Source organism: Pyxicephalus adspersus, chromosome 4 (genome assembly GCF_032062135.1).
Source record: "Pyxicephalus adspersus chromosome 4, UCB_Pads_2.0, whole genome shotgun sequence".
In the NCBI taxonomy this organism is placed as follows: domain Eukaryota; kingdom Metazoa; phylum Chordata; class Amphibia; order Anura; family Pyxicephalidae; genus Pyxicephalus; species Pyxicephalus adspersus.
In genome coordinates, this window is record NC_092861.1 from 31,864,322 (window position 1) to 31,888,095 (window position 23,774).

Below are 23,774 nucleotides of genomic sequence, written 5' to 3' on the forward strand. Positions count from 1 at the left end.
TCAAGTTCAACCACTAGGGAAATAAACCAGAGAAATACCCTATATAAATAAGTGATCCAAAGGAAGGCACAAAAAACCTGGTTCAATTTTTTCATCAACAGGATTTCTTTCTGATCCCGTGAAGCAATTGGAAAATCCACATAAGATAGAGTATCATGAGAAAACCTTGTTGATTTGACAAATAAAAGAATGGATTTCTTAAAAATCATTTGCTATTAGTTGCCAAATGTTTTCAATCCTGGACTAGATCCATTCCAGGTTTACTGGATCCCCAGGATACCCCATGATAATGTATTGTCTCCAGTCTTGGAGAGCCTTAATAAACCCACTACTGGAACACAAGTGAGTAAAAACAAAATCAGGATATTTTCCTGCTGTACAAAGCGATATGCAATATGGTGGAAGTATGCAACATACAGGGAAATTCTTAAGCACATTTTTAAACAAAGCAATGTGAACAGCACTGCACATTCATATTTATTCAATTCATTTATATTGTTTATATAAAACAGATTGCATATATCGTAACAAAAGGTTGCTTTTTTATTTTTAGGTGCTTTGTGCATCAGTGAAGGTTAAAATACCTTGTACTCGCAGCATGTAGGGGAGTCAGACCCCTCTCCCAAACAAAGCAGCAGTCTGACTCTCCAGTGGTCCAATACATACAAACTGTTTCTGTCAACAGCACTACTAAGCTACTAAGGGAGGGGGAGCGCTATTGATTACAGCTACAGCAGTGTTCAAAGGGACATTTCAGATTACAAGAGATCTGAACCACTGATTTGTGTGTAAGAGCAATGGTCTGATTCACCTACATGTTGCCATTAGGCAATAAATTGGTCTTTGAGCATTACTGTGAAGAATAAATGTAAAGTAAGTAGATGCTTACCTTGCCAATCACTTATATAGAGTGGTTGGATTTGTGTTGCAAAGTCCCACTACTGCACCAAAATCCTAAACAGTATTGTTAGCCCAGCTAGTATTGGACCGAGGAATACCTCACCCTCCTCCTATTAAAAATCAGTTCAGATTTTATTGTGTTTGGTAAATGTTTTTTGAAGTTGAAACCTGACTCATATTACTTGATTTAATTACACCAACAATTAACTCCTTGCATAGTTTACCTTGCCAGCCACTTTAATATTACTGCATGGATTTTCAGTGCAGAAAGATAATCTGAAAGATGTGAGAACTCTGCAATTCTGGAAGATCACAATGTCAATGGAAGATCATTAAAACAAATGGAGATTTACTGAATATAGTATGTATCTAAAACGAGGACATTACTGTTATGTTCCCTTTAATGTAGTCTACTAAATGAAATAGTTCTCTTTCTGTTCTAATATAGATTTGATTGATGACACAACAGGATGTAAGAGGGAATTTCCCTGAAATCACACCACAATCAAAACCTAGCAAAGATTTAGCATTCTTTAATGTTTGGGCTTTTATACAGTCAATTTCTTTTTTTTTTGTATTGGTCCAAAAATACATGGCTATTTTACTAAACAATAGAAGCCTACAGGACATTTGGGCCATTTGATTTTACTCTCAGCAAAATAAATTTTAACATAACTGAGGAAAAAAGCAAAAACCAGATCTTCAGCACAGATAAAGGTAAACTCTGAGAAAAGTGTGCAAGAACTAGAATGAGTAGTTCAACCATTAAATGAGCCAGTTCGAATACATAAGAAAGCACCAATACACAGAGTGCTTTCTGAAGGGGACCCCGGTAGGTGCCAAAAGGCTGAATGCAGCCCCCAGACCACAGGTAGGGAACCACGGTTTTAAACACTCCAGATAAAGGTGAAGAAGGCACCCCAATACCTTTATTACAAATCTGTAGGCATGCCTTTGTTTAGACAAGAGTATTATTAACATTTTCCACTTGTGTTACAATTGGCTTGTACTTAAGCTTGGCCCGGAATTCTTTTATTGCAAAATAATAGCAAAGGGCATCAAGGCAGCAGTTAATGTTAGATATACAAAGTGCCACCTGTACAAATATACTGATATGTTTTCTCACTGTGCAGTCTAAAATATTCTGTCTTCTGACCAGAAACTGCAATAAAATGCCAATATGAGTAAAACTAAAACAAATCAGAAACACCACCAGATTACAAATGATAATGCGTATAATAACATGTTTGGATTCCTTTGACTCTACTGAGGAAGATAAAGAAACCATAAGTGTCCTGATGATCTGAATAGAACAATAGAACATGATGATCATTGGGATTACAAATCCAAACATTTCCAATGATATGATTATCTGTGGACTCCAAATGTTGTCAGACAGGTTATGAAAACATCTAACATTTTCCGAATTGTCTTTGTTGAAAAATGTGCATAAAGAAATGCTCCAGACGAAGACCCATATAATGACACATGTTATTATAGCCTTTCTGGGTGAGCGTAGGGCCCTAGCCCAGAAAGGATGCAGAATGGCTATGTATCTGTCCAGGCTGATAAATGTAATTGTGTAGATGCTGCCATACATATTCGTAAAATAAAGGGACTGTAGGAAGCCACACATATGACTGCTCACCTTGACTTCATCTTGGGAGAAGTGGATTTTGGTGGGTAAAGACAGAACAAGTAAAAAGTCCAGGATTGCCAGATTCATTAAGTATATCGAAGCTTCTGTGAATTTTTTCATAGAACAACAGAAGATCCACAAAGCGAATGAATTCAGCGTGAAGCCAAGGATGAATGTGGGAATATATGTCGCCAACTGAATGGGGCGCAGTATAGATGAAGTATGCACAGAGAGGCAGCTGTCATTACTCATGTTCATTGTTCTGTTAACGCAAGACAATTCAACATTTTTACCACCTAACCTCAAAAATACCTTTGTCATGTTTTTATAGGTCTACATTAAAAATAACATGAAATCCATTATCCTAATTTCAGGAGCAAATTTAAAGCGTCATTTTTAAATACTGTTTCATAATCTTTACTCACCAGCTTTCATATCAATATATAAATGTTTGTTCCTCTATACTGACTCCTCATTCCCAGAATCTTTGACAAGCTTTATTAGATTTTCCCTCTGATTTTCATACCTTTAAAAAGTCTTCTTTTTGGAGAAACTCATCCTCCAACTATTTGGTTCACTAAACTGTTCAGATAATTTCTTTAAAATACATGACTCTATTCTAATCCGATAGAATTCCCTTCTTTTTTGGTTTCAAGATAAGAGAGACAATCTTTTTTTCATTAAAAATCCTTTGGAGGACAACATATTGGGTGCTGCTTACTCCCCATAGAACAGAACTGCACTGTGTGTACAGCACTTATTTGTTCCCGTTACTGGAAACAATCAGGAAAGACCATTTCCAGTGACAAGAATCTCCCATATTTCCAACATCAGTAAAGATCTTTACAGTGTAAGAAGAGAAGAAATTCATGATATAAGTTCCCTTCACCTGATACTGCTATAGTGTGTTTGTGATGACGTCTGTTTGTTCAATAGAAATACAGCAATGAAGACAATTTTTTATGATGTTTAAAAAAAATTGATCTACTAATAACTAAAATAAGATTAGATTATGTTTTAGGTGGCCTACGTATAGAAATTAGGAAAAAACTTCAAGTTTTACAAACATTTTCCTTTGAACATTGAATCTTGTTTCAAAATGGAGGCTTTTCTCCAAATGCTGCTCCGAAGTGTTGGAAGGGAAATTTGCTTTACTAGGCATACTGATTTACAGCATTTCTGTAAAAGATCTATTTATAAAGTAGTGAATCTAACATTCACTGAAACAATCTCTGGTGGAGAAACAATGACTGCCATTGAAACAAATAGACCAGTGGAATTCTCCATAAGGAAATGTTTGAGTAAATACCAATTCACTGCTTTATCCATTGACATATTCTTTAGTTACCTTGTACAATCTCCCACAGTTGCTACTACTAAAATTAAACTTTTAGATTTCCCCTGACATCATTATTTATTTATGAACAATTATTGTACAATTAAAATGCATGACTGATGGAAATGTATTCAATTTAATCACCCAATGCACTAAAATAAAATATATATATATATTACATAACCTTCATTAATAAAAGCGCTTTGACAGAACTCAAATGATAAAATTGGACCCCATAAATATACAACAATTATATAATTGTAATTTATAATGTTATCATATAGGTATAATTGGTATATTATTACTTTGGTATATATTGTGATATTAATATGTTTTGTATATTCATGGAGGGTGTTTGATGTTCACGGGATAAGATTGCAATATATGTCTTTGAACAGCATAATACTGAAAGGCAATACAGTTCTATTTATTTTCCAGTCTATAGCTGTTTTTCCAGAGATGGAATTTTAGTTGCATTAATATTCCTACAGTTCTAAAGTCATGTTAATGCACAACAGCTGGACACAAATACAGGTCCAGGATAACCTAAAGGAGCTTCTCTGTTCAAAAGAGCCTGCTGGGTCCTTAAATGACCCTCAGATAGTGTAAAAAGAATCCAGTGCTATTACCAGTTACCAACACAAGCGTAAGGGAAATTCACAGAAATCTGCCACTCGCTATATACTGAATGGGGTAACTCAATTTTCTGACTTGATATACCGCTCATTGGATTAGATAAGTCTTTTACCCATTCCAAAATGCAATCAGATCAATTATATAATTGTTGTATACTCATATCATGAGTATAAGATGGGTCACATTTTTAACTGAATCACTATTAAAAAAATGTAAAATATATATAAATAAATATATATAAATAAAAAGTGAGTGACTCTTGCGTAAAAACATTTTTAAATAGACCCCAGGGGCCAGATTAATTAAATCTCCCCAAGGCTGGAGTGAATACACTTTCATCAGTAAAGCTGGGTGATCCAGCTAACCTGGATCCAGGTTTGCTGGATCACCCAGCTTCACTGATGAAAGTTTATGGGTCAGCTATCACTAATGCTCTCTATTACCATATTTCTAAGCATTTAATACTAAACCATTCTTGAATGAACAAATTAAAAATACTGTTTTTTTATCTCCTGAACTATGTTTTTTTGGTATATATTCTAGAAAACACACTTCACTAAACATAATGTAATAGAGAACATAGGCGATAATGATACTGGGAGTGTATCTCATATGCTGATTTCCTCTCTAAATCAAGGTTCTCCAGCTCCAGAATTGGTAAACTCGTTGTGAAAGCAGAACCAAATATCAACAAGCTACTAGAAAACTCAGATGTGTAAACAGCTTATAACAAAAGAAAAAGATTTTTCTCTAATTCTATATTTCTAGACCAGCTATAAAGTCATCATAAAACATTTAATATTTTATTGATAGCCACTGTCCTATAATAAAATAATATAATATACTCACAAGTCTTTAGCTGTCACCAGTCAAATGAATGGTTTTCCTTTTTACATATACTGCAGTGTAAGTGTAAATGTTAGCAGTGTGAGCGCATTAATGTACCTTCAGTACCATCTTTCACCATATGTAACCACTTCCCCTGTATGTAAGGAACTGTGGTACATATCTGCTAACATCGCATGTCTTTAAAATTCATTGTATGATTTGCCTTGTACCTTTTAATCTACTAACTTGTTTTAGGAGGATGTTATAGGTTTTCCAGTCTTATCAAAGGTTTGTACTGTAGATCTATGTTGTGAAGAATTTTGACATCCAAACTTTTATTGAGAACTGTGATTTATTCTAGACATTTATTAACTTCTGGAGCTAGCTGTGCTTTAATAAGCAAAAAAGAAACAACTGCAGAGTTTGTCTTGGTCATTAAAGAGTTAGAAGAGGCTGCAGAAAGAGCTCACACCCCTAAGATCACCCACAAGGTCAGCTGTGTTTAGCAAAAGATTTCTTCTGCAAGTCATGCAAACTGCTCCTCCCCCTTCAAGGCTCGGTCCTGCACACCAGTGAACAGGGAAGCCCTGTTCGTAACTAGGAGTCGTTCGTAGATCAGATGTCTTTAACTCGGGGACTACCTGTATCAGGGTCCAGGTGGCATTTGAATTCCTGGTTGTCCCTATAGTATATCCAGCATCCCCAAGTGTCATTAATGGTGGATTATTTCTATGTGGTGTTATTTGAAGGAGACATTGAATAATCTGCACTAACATTTTAATTTTCCTTGATAAGCTTTATTGATATATTAATAAAGTAATAAAGAATGTAATATAATAGGGAATGTATTTGGGACTGTAAAAACCCATTATTGCCTTGTGTGTACTATAGTTTAGCAGTATGTGTACTATAGTTTAGTACAGCATTTAGTCCTGGTGGGGGAATAGTGGTGTTCTTTCAGTTTCTTGTTTCTAGACTGTAGTCTAGTGTGTAATGCTCAGTAATAAAAAAAAAGACTTATGTGACAGGATGTTATCCTCACGTTGAGGAATCTGATAGTATTGTGTGAAGTTTACAAATAGTTTGATTCTATGTGTGTTTGAATAGGAACTCCAATTTACTATTGATGGTTACAAAGGCTGACAATTATCTGGAAGAAAAGTTGTGTCATTTTGTGGCAGATGAGGTGTGATAAGAGGATAACCTGGAAAAAAAAACAGATGAATGTGTGATGAGTCTTGGAAACTTCATTTTCGTCTGAACTGAAATGATCTTGTATGAGAGTGATTGGCTGCATTGTATACTTTATGTACCATCTACTGTATGTGAGTCACTGTTTGTATCTGTCTGTCATTTACAACCTCAATTTAATGTACAGCACTGCATATTATGTTGGCGCTACATAAATACTGTTTAATAAAAATCATTTAATAATATGTTCAGGACATAAATTAGAGGCTCTGCCATGCATTTGTTTTCTGGATGTGATGTGCATATAACTACTGATGATTATAAGTTGAATAATGCCATTTATTTCAATCACATTGCTAAAAAGTACAGCGCAAGGCCAGTGGGCTTTTTTTTCTGCTTTTCCTTGCTGAATCTTCTAGATAATGTGTTTTGCAGCACAAATTAAAGCTCAGAATCACTCTGATGCCCACATTGCTACAGCTGAAGAAACCCCAAACTGTTTTAAAATGTCACTGTGGCTAAGATGTTCTACAACAGAGCCAAATGGGTCTACAATGTTTTTTTTTTCCTAAATTCATTTTCTAATCAAGCAAAATGACTTTATTAAGCATGAAATCTAAGCCCTAACATGGTATACAGAACAAAATGTGTGCATGCAGGCTGTACCGAAGAGACAAATGAATGAGCACATGAGCTGTGTGCACAGGAATGCTTACTGTATTGGTTTATTATTTTCACATTAGGAATTTCTTGGTCGTCTTCTCAATGCGTTCCAGATTTTTACATATTGCATTCTATAGGTTTCCTCCATATGATTTGCAAGTTGTATTTTCAACGCATTTACTAAGCTAATTGAATTATGAGCGTTAGGTTACAAGTTCCAGTGTCAGTCAGGACTCTATTTGCAAGGAGTTTTTATGTTCTCCCTGTGTTTGCATGGGTTTCCCTCAAGTACTTCGGTTTCCTCCCACATCCCAAACAAGATGCAGATAGGTTAATCGGCTTTCACTCAAAACAAAAAAAATGTAGACTTCAGTAATGACATATGACTATGGTGGGGACAGCGCTGCATAATATGTAATATGCTATATAAAAACTGGTTAACAATAATATTATAATCCCATCGTGAAGAATGATAATTACCTTTGCTAAATGAAGAGTCTAAACTCCTGCAGTAAATCCACCTAACAGATTTCTTTATTTTCCAATGGTAAAAATGAACTTCAGACAAATGTAAAAATCTTTACAGCCAAGCTCAGGCTTGTTTATAAATGTTAGCAGGGAAACTTTTATTTCAGAAAGGATTTTGTACATCTCTTGTACCATCAAGGTTTATGCAACTTTCTTTTTTTACTGTATTTAAAGCAGATCATAACTTAATAGATGAGAAGGATAACTTAATCAGTCCGCTGTTGCTTTATTGCCTTTGTACAGTGTCCCCTTTCACAGAGTAGTGCCCACCCTACATCAAGAAAAATTTTACTTTTATTCAATTCCATTCACTTAAAATCTATTTGATACACCGACTCAGGTAAAAGTGACAAAGTTTTAAAAAGTATTTAAAAAAGTGTTAAAAACATTTAGAAATATTTTAGATACAGTTTCACTTTAATATATTATTTATAAAACTGCATTACAATAGAGGATATTTTGTGTCTCTATATAAAATCTATATGTATATTTTGTTCCTTCTTTTATGATTGACTGCACGTTTTGAAACAGAGACGAGAAAAATTCTGACCTAATAAAAACCACTTCCCATCTGGTTCTTCTGTAGAAGAACAAATGTCTTCTCATGTCTAGTGCCCACAGTTACAATTTAGAAGAAGTGGTAATTCTAAAATTGTCCAGGGCCACAAAATCAAGAAAACCTGATAAAGTTTATATTTATGTTCATATATTTTATAAGACGATTGGATGAGGGTAACAGCAGAGATCAGCACTCCTCCCCTTCCCGAGCATAGCACCCCAGATATTATCTGTACTGATATACATCTACCACCTCCATGTATAAAATTTCAGTTCATTTTACGAAAAGTTACAAGAACACCAAAATTCAAGATTAACAAGCATTTCCTGTATTTGCTGAAATATTATTAGCCTATAAAAAAAAGGTAACACGGCCGCTGCATGTAAATATTGGTTAGTTTGATACATTGAATAAGGTTTGATACCCTTATGATAGATTTTACTGTATGTTCTGTTTTGTGTCCTATTTTTAGATATACAACAGACACTATAAAAAAAGATGTGTAGTTTTTTTTTAGTACAACAGTTCTAAAGTGTACATACAAGATTTGTCTCTGTTAGGCAGTGATGCTTTTTTAAATAAATAAAAGTTATTGAAATATTAGAAGAAGAAGTAGAACTAGTGACATGACCATGGACTTTGTAAAGTGCTGCGTAATATGCCAATAAATATAATATAAATATAAAAGATGCTGTGTAATAATAATAATATTAATAATAATTATATGCTGCTGTACTGTGCCAAATTGTATGTTCTAATGAAATTTTAGCACACATTTTTATTTTTTATTTTTTATGCAGCCTGTCTATATAACAAGTTTAAAAGACATGTCTTCAATGAGGCTTTTAAGCAGGGTGGTCAAATCAGGTTGCATCAAATATTGAATGTTCTTTACTAAAACTGCTTACTCGGATTTCATAGCCCACTTTGAGCTTTCCATAATGTGCATTACCCAGGTAGCTAGGATGCTTGCAACCCCACTTACCAATACTTACCCACTCTTCTCTCTACCTTCTCCACTCCCCCAACCTTCCATTCCCCTGATCCACTCTCCAACCAAGACAAAACACAACTTTTATGGAGAAATGGCAACAATAACTGCTTAATTGACACATTCATATATCAACATTTACAACTTGAATATTTAAACTTAAGAAAAATAACCAAAACAATTACATTAATACTCATCAATAAAAACACTGGGGAAAAATTTTTGAATACATTTTTTGTTGACTTTAATTGTTAAGCTTATTTACACTAAAATAGCTATGCTGAATCTGAAAGTGCAGTTAGTTTTCTTCTATCACGTTAGTTTTTTTCCTCTACAGCTTATAATAATGCGATTACTGTAGCGTAGATTTGTATAGGCTATTCATTTACATGCAAGACAGTGTGGTCTGAGGCAAGCAAAATTTATTTTGCTACTTACACACGTATTTTCTTTCTTGTCATGTCTGGCTCTGCTGTTTCTCGTGGTAAGTGCCTAAACAAACCTGATTCATTTTGTTATATCTGTGAAAGTTTCACTGTTCCCAGTCAAAGGATGAACATCAGCACATTTGTAGAGCAAGCCTATTTAGCATATTTTAAAGTTAAACTTGGTGATCAAGATAAGTTATGGGTCCCTCATAAGGTGTGCAAACAGTGTGTCGAGGGTTTACAGATGTGGACAAAGGGAACACGTGATAAGATGCCATTTGGTATACCTATGGTTTGGCGAGAGCCAGGAGATCATTTCAGTGACTGTTACTTTTGTATAGTGAAAACTTCGGGATATAACAAGAAAAATAATTGTAACATAGAATATCCTAGTCTACCATTGGCTGTACGCCCAGTGGCTCATTCAGATGAAATCCCAGCGCGGTTTTCGTTACACTACTTTCTCTTGAAGAACATGATTATGGTGATGAACTAGGTGGCAACAATGATGAAGAGTTTAAAATTGAAGAAGACTCTGTTTGTAAGGGATTTGATCAGCATTAGTTGAGTGATTTGGCACGTGATTTGGAACTATCGAAGAATGCTTAAGAACTCCTAGCATCAAGACTGAAAAGAGAATTTCTGCAGTACTTAAGAACTGACAGTGGCTTTGTGTATTGCCATAACATACCTGGTTTATTGGAGGAATTGGGAATTCCAATCTTTAACTCAACTGAATGACTTGACTATTCATTAATAGCTCAAAGCGGAGCTTAAAGTGTCTGCTCCTTCACAATGGCAATATATTTGGGTCAGTCCCAAATGGCCATTCAGTTTCTCTTTGTGAAGAATATGCACACATAAAGAGAGTCATTAAGTTGTTGCAATATCACCAACACAATTGGGTCATCTGTGTTGACCTTAAAATGGTATGCTTTCTTCTTGGTCAGCAACGCGGATACACCAAGTATCCCTGTTATCTGTGCATGTGGGACAGCAGAGCTCATGAGAGACGTTGAGTGGAATAGAATTGGCCTCCAAGATCTGCCCTAAAACCAGGTGATCCAAACATTCTACATGAGCCACTTGTTGATAGAAAGAATATTATATTCCTGCCTCTGCACATGAAATTGGGCTGATGAAGCCGTTCAATAAAGCTTTGCCAACTGAAGGAGAATGTTTCAAGTACCTCATTTTGACATTTCCTAGCACGTCATTTGAAAAAATTAAGGCCGGTGTGTTTGATGGTCCACAGATTCAGCAGCTCATCAAAGATGAACATTTCATCAGGACAATGTCAGAAGTCCAAAAGAATGCTTTGTTATCATTCAAAGCCATTGTCAAGGACTTTCTTTGAAACATACGAGCAAAAAATTACACAGAAATTGTCCAGAAACTCTTGGAGAGCTACAAAATGCTTGGTTGCAATATGAGCATGAAGGTGCATTTTCTGCATAGCCTTCTTGCTTACCTCCCAAAAAACCTTGGTGCAGTCAGTGATGAGCAAGGTGAACGATTCCACCAAGATTTGAAGGTCATGGAAGGACGATATTGTTGGCTGGAGCCAACTGGACTTTTTGCTGCTGGGGGTCACAAGGTTGTGACCCTCGGGGTTAGCCTATCTGAGGATGAAAGCTGGAGTGGCCTTGGTGAGGAGACAGGTAGCAGACCAAAAAAGTTAGATTCCAGGCACAGGACTGGGTAGGCATCAAACAAGCTTGGTCAGAGTCCAGACACAGGTCAGGGCAGGTTGGAAGCAGGCGTAGTCAGAGTCCAGGCATGGGTAAGATCAGGAATAGCAAGAGGCACAACACAAAGTAGCAAGGTAGCTGGTGCAAAGTCACAGCACCGGCCTCCATTTCTGCTGAGACTAAATAGCCTCTGCCCCTTAAAGTAGCTCCTTCTCCCTGGACTGTGTCAATGTGAGCAGGAAATTTCTGGATGCGCATTCTTAAGCAAACTTTTACCTTTATCTTTTCTTTTTTTTTGGAAAGATTTGCATGAATGAAATGCTGGACTGCCTGTCCTACATACATTTTTCATGGTGAGGACGACACCTTGTGGTCATGCTGATTGCCATCTTTATGTATGGCCCTCTGTGGCTGCTTTGGAGGACTCAATTTTTTTTAAATAATTAAATCAGTCATGTCAAACTCTAAAGAGACAGTGGACCAAATGAGTAGAATAAATCTTCGAATTACTTACTGACGTAACCTTTAGTATCTAGTTCAGCTTTTCTCTACCTTTTTTGGGGGGCTCCTAATACCTTTCAGGTCTTAAGGGAACCCCTGCTAAAAAATCTATATCCACAGTTCGCAGTAAATTGGTATAGTAAATGGGAAGAATTGGTCCTAGATTGCTTGACATTGAAAATAATGTCATCCTAACTGATAACTAAAAAGATCATTGGGGTTAGTTAAATTGACCTGGGAAGTCAAATTTTCTCATGGCTGAAGGAACCCCTAGCAACCTTTGGAGGAACCCAGGTTGATCTAAATATTTAACTATTAGATACTTACCTTTACTTCATTTCCTGATTGCTTTGTTCAGTGCCAAGAGCCAAACAAATTACCCCATACTTCCAGGTGAATTTACCTATGTGACAATGCAGGGCCAAATCAGTGCAGTCACATGGGAAGTCCAAAGTCCTGTGCAACCAATTCCTTATTCGATCACCAGTACTGCACAGCCCAGTAGATAAATAATTGTATTCATGGTATGTGGATAGAATAACAATGACATATCTGAATCCCATCCTTTGTATGGGTATACATGTGGGTCACACCTATATTGTTTAATAAGATAACATAGTAAGTAGTAGTGGTTATAACCGCATTATGTTATTTGTTGCTTATTCTCTGTTACAGGGAAAGATTAAGTAAACTTGGGTTTTGATTAGGTATAGGTGTGAAACCACAGACTACAAAACAATATACTTTAAGCTTTTATACATACCAGATGATATTACATTATTATCAGTGCTACATATCAATCTTGATAAATGGCTCATTACAGCTGTACCTGATATTACCTTCCTATACCTTAATACTTACCATGAGTCTATATTTGTCATGGACAATACATAAAGGTGTGCTATAGTAAACTATTAATTATTTATACTGCCACAGCAACTTTTTTTCATTATTTTACACCTTAGGTTCGTCTCCTCTTTGTATGTGTACTAGGTATTACAGTTCCAATTCCCCCAATTTTTAGGTTAATTACACCTCTAGCCTCCCTGGGAAGTCTTTTTTTTTCTGAGAAGTTTCTTTTTTTTTGGAAGAAGACTTTAACTTCTTTAACCCCAAAATGTGTTTTCACCTTTATGAAATGCTCACAAAACATCTTCGGTAACATTCCAGCCAGAAATAAACAACATTAGATTTTACTCAAGGTGTTCTTGGTGAGTTGAAGGCCAGTGGATCTTGTTGAATCAGTAGGTTGCTATACTGACCACACAGACTGGATCACAGATAATATAGGTCTTGCATCAAGGGACATGAAACTGAACTGAAACTTAAAAGTGAAAATGCAGAATTATATTTTATATACTCTGCTCCATCTGCTATAGTGTTTTACCTGAGCGAGCACATGGTCTTTGTCTGATCTAAATGAGTACATAGCTATAAATAGGGACATTGACCTGTTGACTGATGAAACCACAATAACGTAGAAATACATATTTATCATTACAATAAGTAACCTTTATAGTGATGCCTTGTTTACAGCTGACTTAACACTTTCCCCTATACAGTTAGGCGAATAAGAAAATACACCCTCTTTTAAACTTTGCAGGTCTGGAGCGTTTAGGTGTGTGTTAACACAATGCTAAAGAGGAAAGCTATCAGCAATGCAATTTTAAAAACAATTTTTGTTGCACATTTTCTTTGGCTTTTTCTGAACAATCTGTAGTCAATCATTGTTCTGTGAGAAAGAATATATTTACAAATGGAAAAAACATTCAGCATAGATGCAAATCTTCCACAGACCGTGCAATGCTACAGGCCACGGTTAGCATGCTAATGGTTAAAGTTCATGGCAGTACAATTAGAAAAAGACTGAACAAGCATGGATTGTTTGGAATGGTGGAGTCAGGGCTTCTACTGACAGGAAAAAGAGGGAGGCCAACAATGGCACCATACACTATAAAGCCACAAGACAAGTACGAGTTAAGTGTATTTATTGGAAGCCCCAGGTGCAGCATGAATGCAGGAAGCCCCCCTACTGGCTGCCCGTAGAAGCACACACAAGGTGTTCTAAACCAGTGGTCACCAACCAGTGTTCCCAGGGAAAATATTGGTGGTCCACAGAAAAATTTGGACATTATTTGCAATTTTTATGTTATAATATTAATGAAACAAAAATACCATTCATGTGCCTCTAATCAGCTGTGACTGCAGGTTCCCCCCTCCCCCGGCTGTACTTATCAACCCAGGGAGTGTGGGAACCTGCACCCTGACTGCAATGGAATTCATGAAATCAGTTCGCCGAAATTTTGCGGACCCTTCAGAAGTTCTGGGAAATTTTCACGAGAATGTCAGAGGCATTCTCGTTCATCCCTAATCATGGGGATTAGATTTCAGTTTGTAGTTCGCCAAGTTGAAATAATGTGAACAAAAAGTGGCAAAATGGCCACTTTACCGAAAGTGGCAAAATTGTTGCAAATTGTTTGCCAATGAAAAAGTCAATTGTTTACTTTGCCAACCACTTTCAGAATATCAGGAATGCTAGGAGCGCTTTGTACAGCATTGCTACCATTCAGAAAGAGTATTAGGGTTCACAGTAAATGGGTTCTGCAAATTTAAGAAAAGATTGCCAAGCAAACTGCCAACATATTGCCAAGTATGTAGCAAACTGAACCTGCATAATAGGCCTAACTATTGCATGAAAAAAGAAGCAGCAAGGAAGCAAGCTGCTCAAGCACTAGCATCGATGAATAGTCCATGTGCAGATCAGCATAGAAAACTAGGATACCCAGCGCATCCAGGCTTCCCCTGCACCTGAGAGAAGAAGGAAGCACCCACACCAAAAACAGGGAGGCTTCAACGAGTCCAACCATTAGCCCATGCTTTCATTTAGAGGCCTGATACCTGCAACAATGGGTTGACGTCCACTGCTTCTCTTTAATGTGTGTATCTGCACAATACTTGTTTGCAATTTTATCAATACACTGATATACAGATCTCAATGAAAAAGTTAAGTAGGGTCTCATTTTAAAACTTCATAAGTGTTGGAATCCAATAGTTGATCTTGCAGAGTTTCCCTTTTTGGATAAAATCATCCCGCCCACCCCAACTAAAACTTACTACATCTTCCTTAGTTTTTCATACGTTGTGAAGGAGGACATGTTGCCTAAATCTGTTAGTGTAGTGTTAGGTTAGTGAAAAAGGCATTAAACCTTGGAAGGTTGGGGTATGTTTTTGACCAGAGATCACCTTTCATTATTATCACCGAAATGTTTGTAGTACAGTATCTGCAATACATCTAAGACTTTCAAAAGTTTTCTTCCTCTTCCTCAAACATCGTAAACTGTTATTTTTAGCCAGCTTGAGTTTTTTTTTTATTTAACAACAAACAAGGATAAAATATATTGTACATAGAAACACTAAATGTTTGCCGGCTTTAGCGGATTTCCTCTTTTGTGGGGGCTTGTTATAAAATGGGACTTTGCTGCTACTATCATAATTTTTGAAAATCAGCTGCAATTTCAGACTAGATCTGTCCTCAATAAAACTGTGGCAAAAATTACAACAAAGTAACATCTCTTGATTTTTACAATACTACAGAGAACATTTAGGACCTTGTCTTTACAATGTAAATGTTTTTTGTGCAACAAAGTCTTGACCTGATCTGCAACTGGTCTGCAAGTATCCTAGATGATAGCCAATAGCTGTGCTGAAACAAGTATAGTAACATTTTGGGAAGTGTTGTCAAGAACTAACTAGAGAGACTGTTTATTTTGGACTTGCAAAGCTTTGCTACCCATAGAAGATTGAATTAATCAATTCAAATTTTATTCTAGCTGTATCATGTCTACACTGCTGAAGATTTGTCAGAGACTCATTTGATTCATATAGACTTACGCATATTTATTATTTCTTTCTGGTCGAAAGGGCATAGTCATCTACATTATTATTCCTTTTTACTGTTTGCATGCTGGGAGTGTTGGTATGCCATTGCCTTCTAAGAAGTGTTATGTGATGATACTACATAGAGAGTGTACTGCCACAAAAATAGGTGTGTTTTATATTCTTTTAGGCATTTGGCCTGTTTTCCTGTTTACTCCTCAATTTGTATACTAGTAGTATAGTCCCTGGTTAAACATTCCCAACATGTCAACATTTGCAGGTCCCACATGTAGCTTCCTGTGTCCCAGGTCATAGAGTTTTACCCTGTATTTCCCGCTCACAGCTATGCAGCAATTGGAGGCCAGCAAAAACAAAAGTCTGGTCTGGGTCAGAACCATACCAAAAGAAAGATACTAAAAAATCCTGAATACACTAACAGGCTTTAAACCACTTACAAACGATATGAAATAATGAAAATTATAAGTTCCCTTAATGACCTTGCAATATCAGTTGCAAGTTTTTATCTCCAAAATACTTTTTTCCAAGAAATGCTCAGAAAACATCCTCTGTAACCTGCCGCCCTTAAATAAACTGCATAGGATTTCACCTAAAATCTTGGCAAGTTGATAATGCCTGTTGTAATATTGTCCCACAGATGGGAACAATCTGGGAAAAATATTTTTTGAATAAGACAACATGAGAACTGCAAAAAACAAACAAAAAACAACATAAATAAAAGTGAAAAATATATAGTTATAAATAGTAATAAAGAAATTGGACATACCATGTAATGGAAGAAGAGGAATGTATTGTTTTTTAAAGGCTGTTGCTTTTGGCATGCTGGTGATCCAGACCTCTTCTTAATAGAATTCAGTGCTCTGACAACCCTTCTTACTATACAGTGATTTTATCAACAGTGCACACACTCCCTGAACATTGAGACTAAATGCCTATTCCTTAATTTTGTTTTACAAACAAAAATGACATGCTTTTTTAAATTGGTAAACTTTTTTGCTTTTGGGATATGTTCCCAATGGTGTTCTCAACCCTTGCTGCAATTTTCTTGAGAAATACCATGATCAGGGGCTTTGCTTTTAACTTATCAGTCATAGATATCAAAAGCAAGTTTGATAGAAATCCAATATGTATTAAAAGTTTAAATTTAATGTATTGAACTCAAATGGAACCAAATTTGGTCAAACGCACACATTTCTAATGATTAACCCTTTGAAAAGTACACGATTTGGTTAGTGGTCTGCAGTAAGGAACTATGCTGTAGTGTTGTGTTTCTGTGATTACAGATTTCCAATAAACATTTCCCTATTTAAAACTAAATAATTGGACACAACAATTGGACTGTGTAAGTAGGTACACAGATCAAAACTAGCAAGGAACACAGGGCTTTCTGTGGGCATTGCGTGGTTTGTAAAATGTTTTTCTTTTTATATTTTTAATATCATTTTATTATTATTGCTAACGTGAAACTTGAAACTAAACATTCTATTCCAAGTGAACTCTGCATTGAAAGGAGTAACAAATTGTATAGCTTCTTCTATTTTCTCAAGATATTAAGGTAGGCCTTTTCTTTTCTCAATCCAACATTAAATGGTCTATTTATAAAGCAACAAATCTTACATTACTTACTGCCATTGAAACACATGGAGGTGAAAGAGTCTCATGATATTGAATGTCAAAACAAGCTTTTAAGACAGGACACCAACACTCTCAAAAATAGTTGCAGCTTTTACTATTCTTTTATGATTGTCAAAGAAGAGTATTTATATATATATATATATATGCACATACTATTTGCCAAAATTCAAGTTATTTTTTGTAGTTTTCCATGTAAATAAAAATAAAACCATTGCTGCTCCAAATTAAAATGAAAAATTTGTTTTCTATAATAACATAAAATTCCAAATAACAAATATTTAGTATTATAAGCAAAAGTGAAGATTTCCTTTTTTTAGGTATACAATGCAGAGAAGAAACATAGTCTTGTAAATTCTCCAATCCTACAATAACTATTACACTGAATCACTAAGTGATGGTTGTAATCCCCTACTGTTCATAATTTATTGGAAAACAAAGTAAACAAATGAGAAATGTTGGGCTGTTGTGGTACCAATTTTCTAAAAAGCACATTTTGGTACTCATATTTTTATGTACTCAATTTTTATTGAGTTTTCTTTGAATTCCTTCAGTTTTGTAAGATGCATCATTTGCTTGCAGGGCGTTAAATCCTCAAATTTATTCAGTACTACTCAAAAAGAAAACTTTTAATATATATTGCAGCCTACCAATTCTTGCATGTGGTGTCTGCAATAGTTTTCATTCTTTTGAACATTTGAACATTTTTAGCATATACAGAAAATACTGGCTGATCTTGCTGGAAATGCCATGTCCCAGTCATAAAGTGAATTGGCCCTTCCCAATGCAGGAGAAAACAACAGATTCAATTTATTATAGCCCTCCATAGATATACACACTTATACACACTCCATAGATGTATACACACTTTGCCATGAATATGTTCAGCTGCTGGCAGTGAAATGAAAGCTATAACTCATTAGAGTTGTATATTTTACAGAACTATGGACACCTTGTGTGACAGTGCTGAATGGCCCAGGGATGTCACCTTTATGGAAGTAAGCATTTTTTTGCCACTTAAGCATTTTTTAATCATGCCTAAAATAAAAGTTTGCACTCATGGTTAGCTTATCATTTTGTTGACTGAAAATAAACACATTTTACCGATATAATCAGTTCACGCTGTGAATTACCCCAAACTTGCATTTTTTTAATGAAAATAATATGTAGGGCTATGGTTCAATGGAATTTTATCTTAATGCTCATCAAGGGCATAGAGGAAAAGACAATGTGGTTGTGGTTGTAGACAGCATTTAGATAAAAGGAAATGAGCACTTCACAATTTGCAAGACTAGAATACATTCACCCCATCAGTGAGGAACTGGACACAAGTGTCAAGTTGCAAGAAGAGGTGAGTACAATCAAATTAATGCATTTTCTTGTATCAATTAGGATCTCAAAATTGTCTAGAATATCTAGAGCCCTAACCACACAAATATAATATTACTACACAAATTTGTTTTACTACCCCAATGCACAGAAATGGGGATACAACAACAACTAAATTCAGAAAGTTTTCACTCTTGAGTAAAGTTGGATAAAGTGAGGGGACCTTTCATGAATTGGAATTGTTGTTTAAGAAAGATCACAAAATTTTGGATTTTATGACTTATAGTAATCTGTTTGTCGTAGTTACAATTAGACTACTATTTTATGGTTTCTGAGTGAGACTTCATTAAAAAATAAAGGCAACCTATATGTTGGAACAGTGTTTTGTCACTACAAGCCAAATTGTTTGCCTTTATTAATCAATACCTGTAAAATGTTCTGAAAAACAGTAATCATATGGGGCCAGGTGTTTTTTTATATAGTTTAAACCCCATATCGTCAGTGGTAATGCTTCTCGCACTGATCATCGTAAGGTATCTGGTAATTAAAAAGCAATAATTACATTTTGGGTAGACTTCTTCAGATTAAATGAATGGAGGATTTCAACCTAAAAAATCTAAACCTCCAATGCCAATGCCAGTCTTCTACAGTGTCAGAGAATTTTAATTTATATACATTGTGGGAAATTCAGAAATGAGACCAAATGGTGAGCAGAAATGGGGACATCTCTGCTTTAGTTACACAATGATAGCATAAGTCAACAGGTATCTCAACCTACTTACACAGTTTTTCTTAACTGGGTTTCTAGGGGCTCATTGAGCGATTAACAATATAGACCTCTCAGTTCAGTGTAACTGACTTTAATGACCTTTTTGGCTATTTGTGGGTGGCATTCTTCCAACTACCAGCAATGCAATTGCCACTCTTCCTACTGACCCCCACACTAATGTACTGTGAGCTGTGGATATAATAATTATAGCAGGGTTTCCCTGGAGACCTGGAAGTAATTTCAAGGGTTCCTCCATGAAAGAAAGTTTGAGAAACACTGTATTAACACTGTATGTCCATAACAAGCCAGTTCTGGGTATTATGTATTAACCAGTTAACCATTTGTGTTTCTCCCACTGTAGATGCCTTTTGTAACATTATTAGTAAACTCCTATTGTCCTCAGTTAAAGAGCCTGAATTATTAAAGCTCTCCAAGACTGCAGAAGACAGAGTATAATCACCCGGGTTCTCCCATGATAGTCTATCTTCCCCAGTCTTTAATAAATCACCCCCATTGTGTGCCCACCTAACACAGGCTCAAAGCCTATCTGGACTTTTCCGACTTTTCCATTCACTCCTATGCTAAGTTAGCACTTTGGCATCTATTCAGTATTTATGTGGCTTCAAAAATGCTGGATAAGCAACCTCTATTGGCGTCCATCTGAACAGGGCCTTATTAACACAGAGACAAATGAGAGAAATGAGCCTTATGGTGTTTTTACTGCTTGTCTACAATATGTAAATACTTTAGTGTCTATGATCTGGACACAGATTCACTTTTTTGGATTGTTTTGTTAATACTACTTTGTAATGTGATTACTATTTTTACACTAATACATGCAAACAATATTTTTTTCAGATGAACTGGAACTGTTTCTGATAACCCTGAAGAATTCTGGATTAAACATTGACAACTGCCATTACAAGAAAACAGACACATGTTGGTGGAAATAAATAGCATAGCAAGGGTCTTGTTATACTTTACTCAAGTAGTATTTTCTTCTTGGCTTGTTGGGATCTACTGAAGATGAATTGCTCTAGTAATATTATTCTGGATTCATCTTTAAAGTTGTCTAGTCTTATTACCTACATACCACTTTTTTTCTTTGGAACCACATTCAACATCTTTGCGCTCTGGATTTTTTGTTGTAGACTGCCAAAGTGGACAGAAACTATGGTGTTCCTAGTAAACCTAATGGTAGTTGATATCTTGATTGTATTAACCATTCCCTTCAGAATCTATGCTTTCTTTCATGGATGGAACCTTGGCACTGACTTGTGTAGAACACTAACAATCTTCTATTTTGTGAACACTTATATAAGCATTTTTACCATCTCAGCCATTGCCTTTGATCGATACTTGGCCATAAATAATCCACTGAAATATAAAGGCTTTATGTCCCCCATGAAAGCCTTTATCACATGCTGTTTCTTTTGGACTTTTTGTATTATCGTTGGTATACTAAGGATTCTGATTCTAAACAAGGGAGAATATTCAAACACCTGTTTCATAAAGGTGAGCACAGAACCCAATAAAATGAACCTAGCTTTATCTGTGATTGGGTTCTTTTTTCCCTTGGTATTTATCTGCTTTTGTTCTGGAAAGATCATGAAAAATCTACGTGTCAAAGAACCACTGGACTATAAAGAGAAGAATGCCTTCAGGAAGGCAATGAACATTATTACCTCTAATTTGGTCATTTTTGTGGTTTGTTTCTTGCCAGTCCATGTAGGTTACATAGTACGTTTTGTTGCTGAAAGCAACCAGGCATCTTGTCTTACTCTTGAGTCAATCAGAGTCTTCATGCATTGGGCAGCAATCATTGCTAATTCTAACTGTGTGCTGGATACACTGTGTTATTACTTTGCATCCACCGAATTCCGAAATGCTCTCTTTAAACAAAAACATTTTCTTCCTAAGTGCAGCTCTCCCTGTTGTTCTAATTAAATTAATAAATGGATTCATTATGTTGCATTGAAAGAAAATGTTTTGTTATTATTTTTTTTTTGCCATTAAGATCCTTGTTCAGGCACTTCCTACTATGTTTGTTCTTACATTACTTTGGCATTGTGCACTGTTGTCATTATCAGGAAGCAAGTTTACATATTTAAAGATTACCGTTTGAGGGAATTTTTTTTTGGCTTTATGGTTTGTCCTGGGCTTTTCATTTTCTTTGTGTCTCTTTGGTCACCGCTGTGGATACGATTATGAGCATGGGACTAAAGTAACATATGATCAGTGGCATTTTATCATTGTTTGTCAATCAGTGATCTTTATTTATTCTAAATCTCAACAATTTCAAGGATAATTATGCCATTAATGTCACTTAGCTCATCTTGCAAGCACTGGAGATTATTATTAATATTATTATTATTAAACAGGATTTATATAGCGCCAACATATTACGCAGCACTGTACATTAAATAGGGATTGCAAATGACAGACTAATACAGACAGTGATACAGGAGGAGAGGACCCTGCCCCGAAGAGCTTACAATCTAGTAGGTGGGGGATGGCTGTTAGTCCAAAGTATAACCTAACATGAAGAGTGAAAACTTTGCATATAGAAAAAGAAAATTCTTTACAGAAGTTTTTAGAAGTTATGTAACATATAGACATTTATTGGTTATTTTTTAATATTTAAGTTTGAGTTAATTTGTGTTTAATTTAAAGTTCAAATGTAGGTTATAGTAAAATATATAAATATTGACTTAGGGATTGTGTGTATTGGTACACAGAGCCTTTCAGGTGCACAAACAGAATGGAATATTATGAATCATTTGTGTTTATTCTGCTTCTAAGTAGGCAGCTGTTTGCTTAAGGAGCACATATATTACACTACTCATAAAGTGTGTATACTGATAAGGCAAAAAGAAGAGGGCAGCATCTGCTTTACAGTTAGGTAATAAATATAAGGCTTTACTCCATTAAGCAATATAAATAAATATGTAAAGTAGTATTTAAACCCTAACAACCAGTTTAGCTTATCTGGTCCCCTTTCCTCTGTTAAATACCTTTGATTCTTCAACAATTGCAAAGATTACCTGTCAATATTTCCTGACATTTTGTGATAAATTCCTGTGCTCACTGTTGTCAGATGCATTCTTCACAGATGTCCTTGAGGATCTCAGAGCAATAGCCCTCCATGTTATAGGATAGAGGAGAATGGTACCCTGTAGCATTATCCTGTTTCTGTTCTGATATGGGATGAAGGTCAGGTTTGCCATTACTGTGGTGTTGAAGTAAATCCTGCAGGTTTGAGATTCATAGGCCCATTATATTGATATGCAGATTCACACAGAGTCATACCATAGTCAAACCATAGTGCACTGTATGACATTTAAACTTTGGCCAGCATGCTTTGAGGGGTGTTTGGACAGCTTTGATGAGACTTATGGAGCCATTTGGGGTGTATTGAAAGCTTCTTAAAAGTAAACGTTTTGGAGGTTAGTTGAGTATGGTATGTCATTTTAATGTAATGTAATATTTAAATAATTTAATTTAATATTTTCATATCTGCAGATTTTCTGTAAATAATACTTGGTGATCTTGCTTTGAAAGGTCTTGTTCAGCCACTTCTATTACAGAGTGACAACATTCTCTTTAACCCATTTGTGCTCCTGGGTTATCACCTTGTCACACTGGATTCCAATGGAGAACACATGGTACACGAGCATTGTCCATTACTATGCAGATAGCAAGTGAATGCAAAGAGACTGCAATGACCCTCAGTGCTCATGTAAGAGAGAAAAAGATGAAAATGATATTTTATGTGAAAAATAAATGAAATCGGGGCTTAAGCAAACCATACAGTATGTCAGGAAATTGCATTTACAGCATATATTAGGAAGTTTTCCTACTTCCAGTATATATAAGTTTATAAGTTGCAACAGCCTAAAAAAACAGCAGTCTAGATACAGGGGAAACAAAGCCACCCCTTTTTTTATACTATACAGTGTTGAAGCCAAAATTTTTTTATTAAGCCGGGTGGTGACCCAATGCCGGGTGGTGCAGTGGTGCACACGGCTAAAAGGGGCTGGGGAGAACACTGCTTTAATTTGTTGTGCACAACCTTTTGGTTACTGTATATATATATATTTTTATATATATATATATATATATATATATTTATATATATATAAACTATGATGTACATTTTTATACTATCTTTTTAAATAAAGCATGTGTTTTATATCTATATTATGGTGTTATTTCGTTGGTTTTATTGGTTTTCCTGTTATTGGATTATCAATATCTAT

General features: G+C 35.6%; 2 protein-coding genes across 2 annotated transcripts; one reads left to right on the forward strand and one right to left on the reverse strand.

Annotated features, from left to right (window-relative positions):
* Positions 1-1,445: 1,445 nt before the first annotated feature.
* LOC140330011 (G-protein coupled receptor 55-like) lies at positions 1,446-2,795 on the reverse strand. The gene has a single exon (XM_072410378.1). It carries the CDS (start codon positions 2,789-2,791, stop codon positions 1,859-1,861), a length of 933 nt encoding a protein of 310 aa, XP_072266479.1. The 5' UTR covers positions 2,792-2,795; the 3' UTR covers positions 1,446-1,858.
* Positions 2,796-20,380: 17,585 nt separating this feature from the next.
* Positions 20,381-21,720, forward strand: LOC140330012 (G-protein coupled receptor 35-like). Its single transcript, XM_072410379.1, has one exon. It carries the CDS (start codon positions 20,542-20,544, stop codon positions 21,460-21,462), a length of 921 nt encoding a protein of 306 aa, XP_072266480.1. The 5' UTR covers positions 20,381-20,541; the 3' UTR covers positions 21,463-21,720.
* Positions 21,721-23,774: the final 2,054 nt, after the last annotated feature.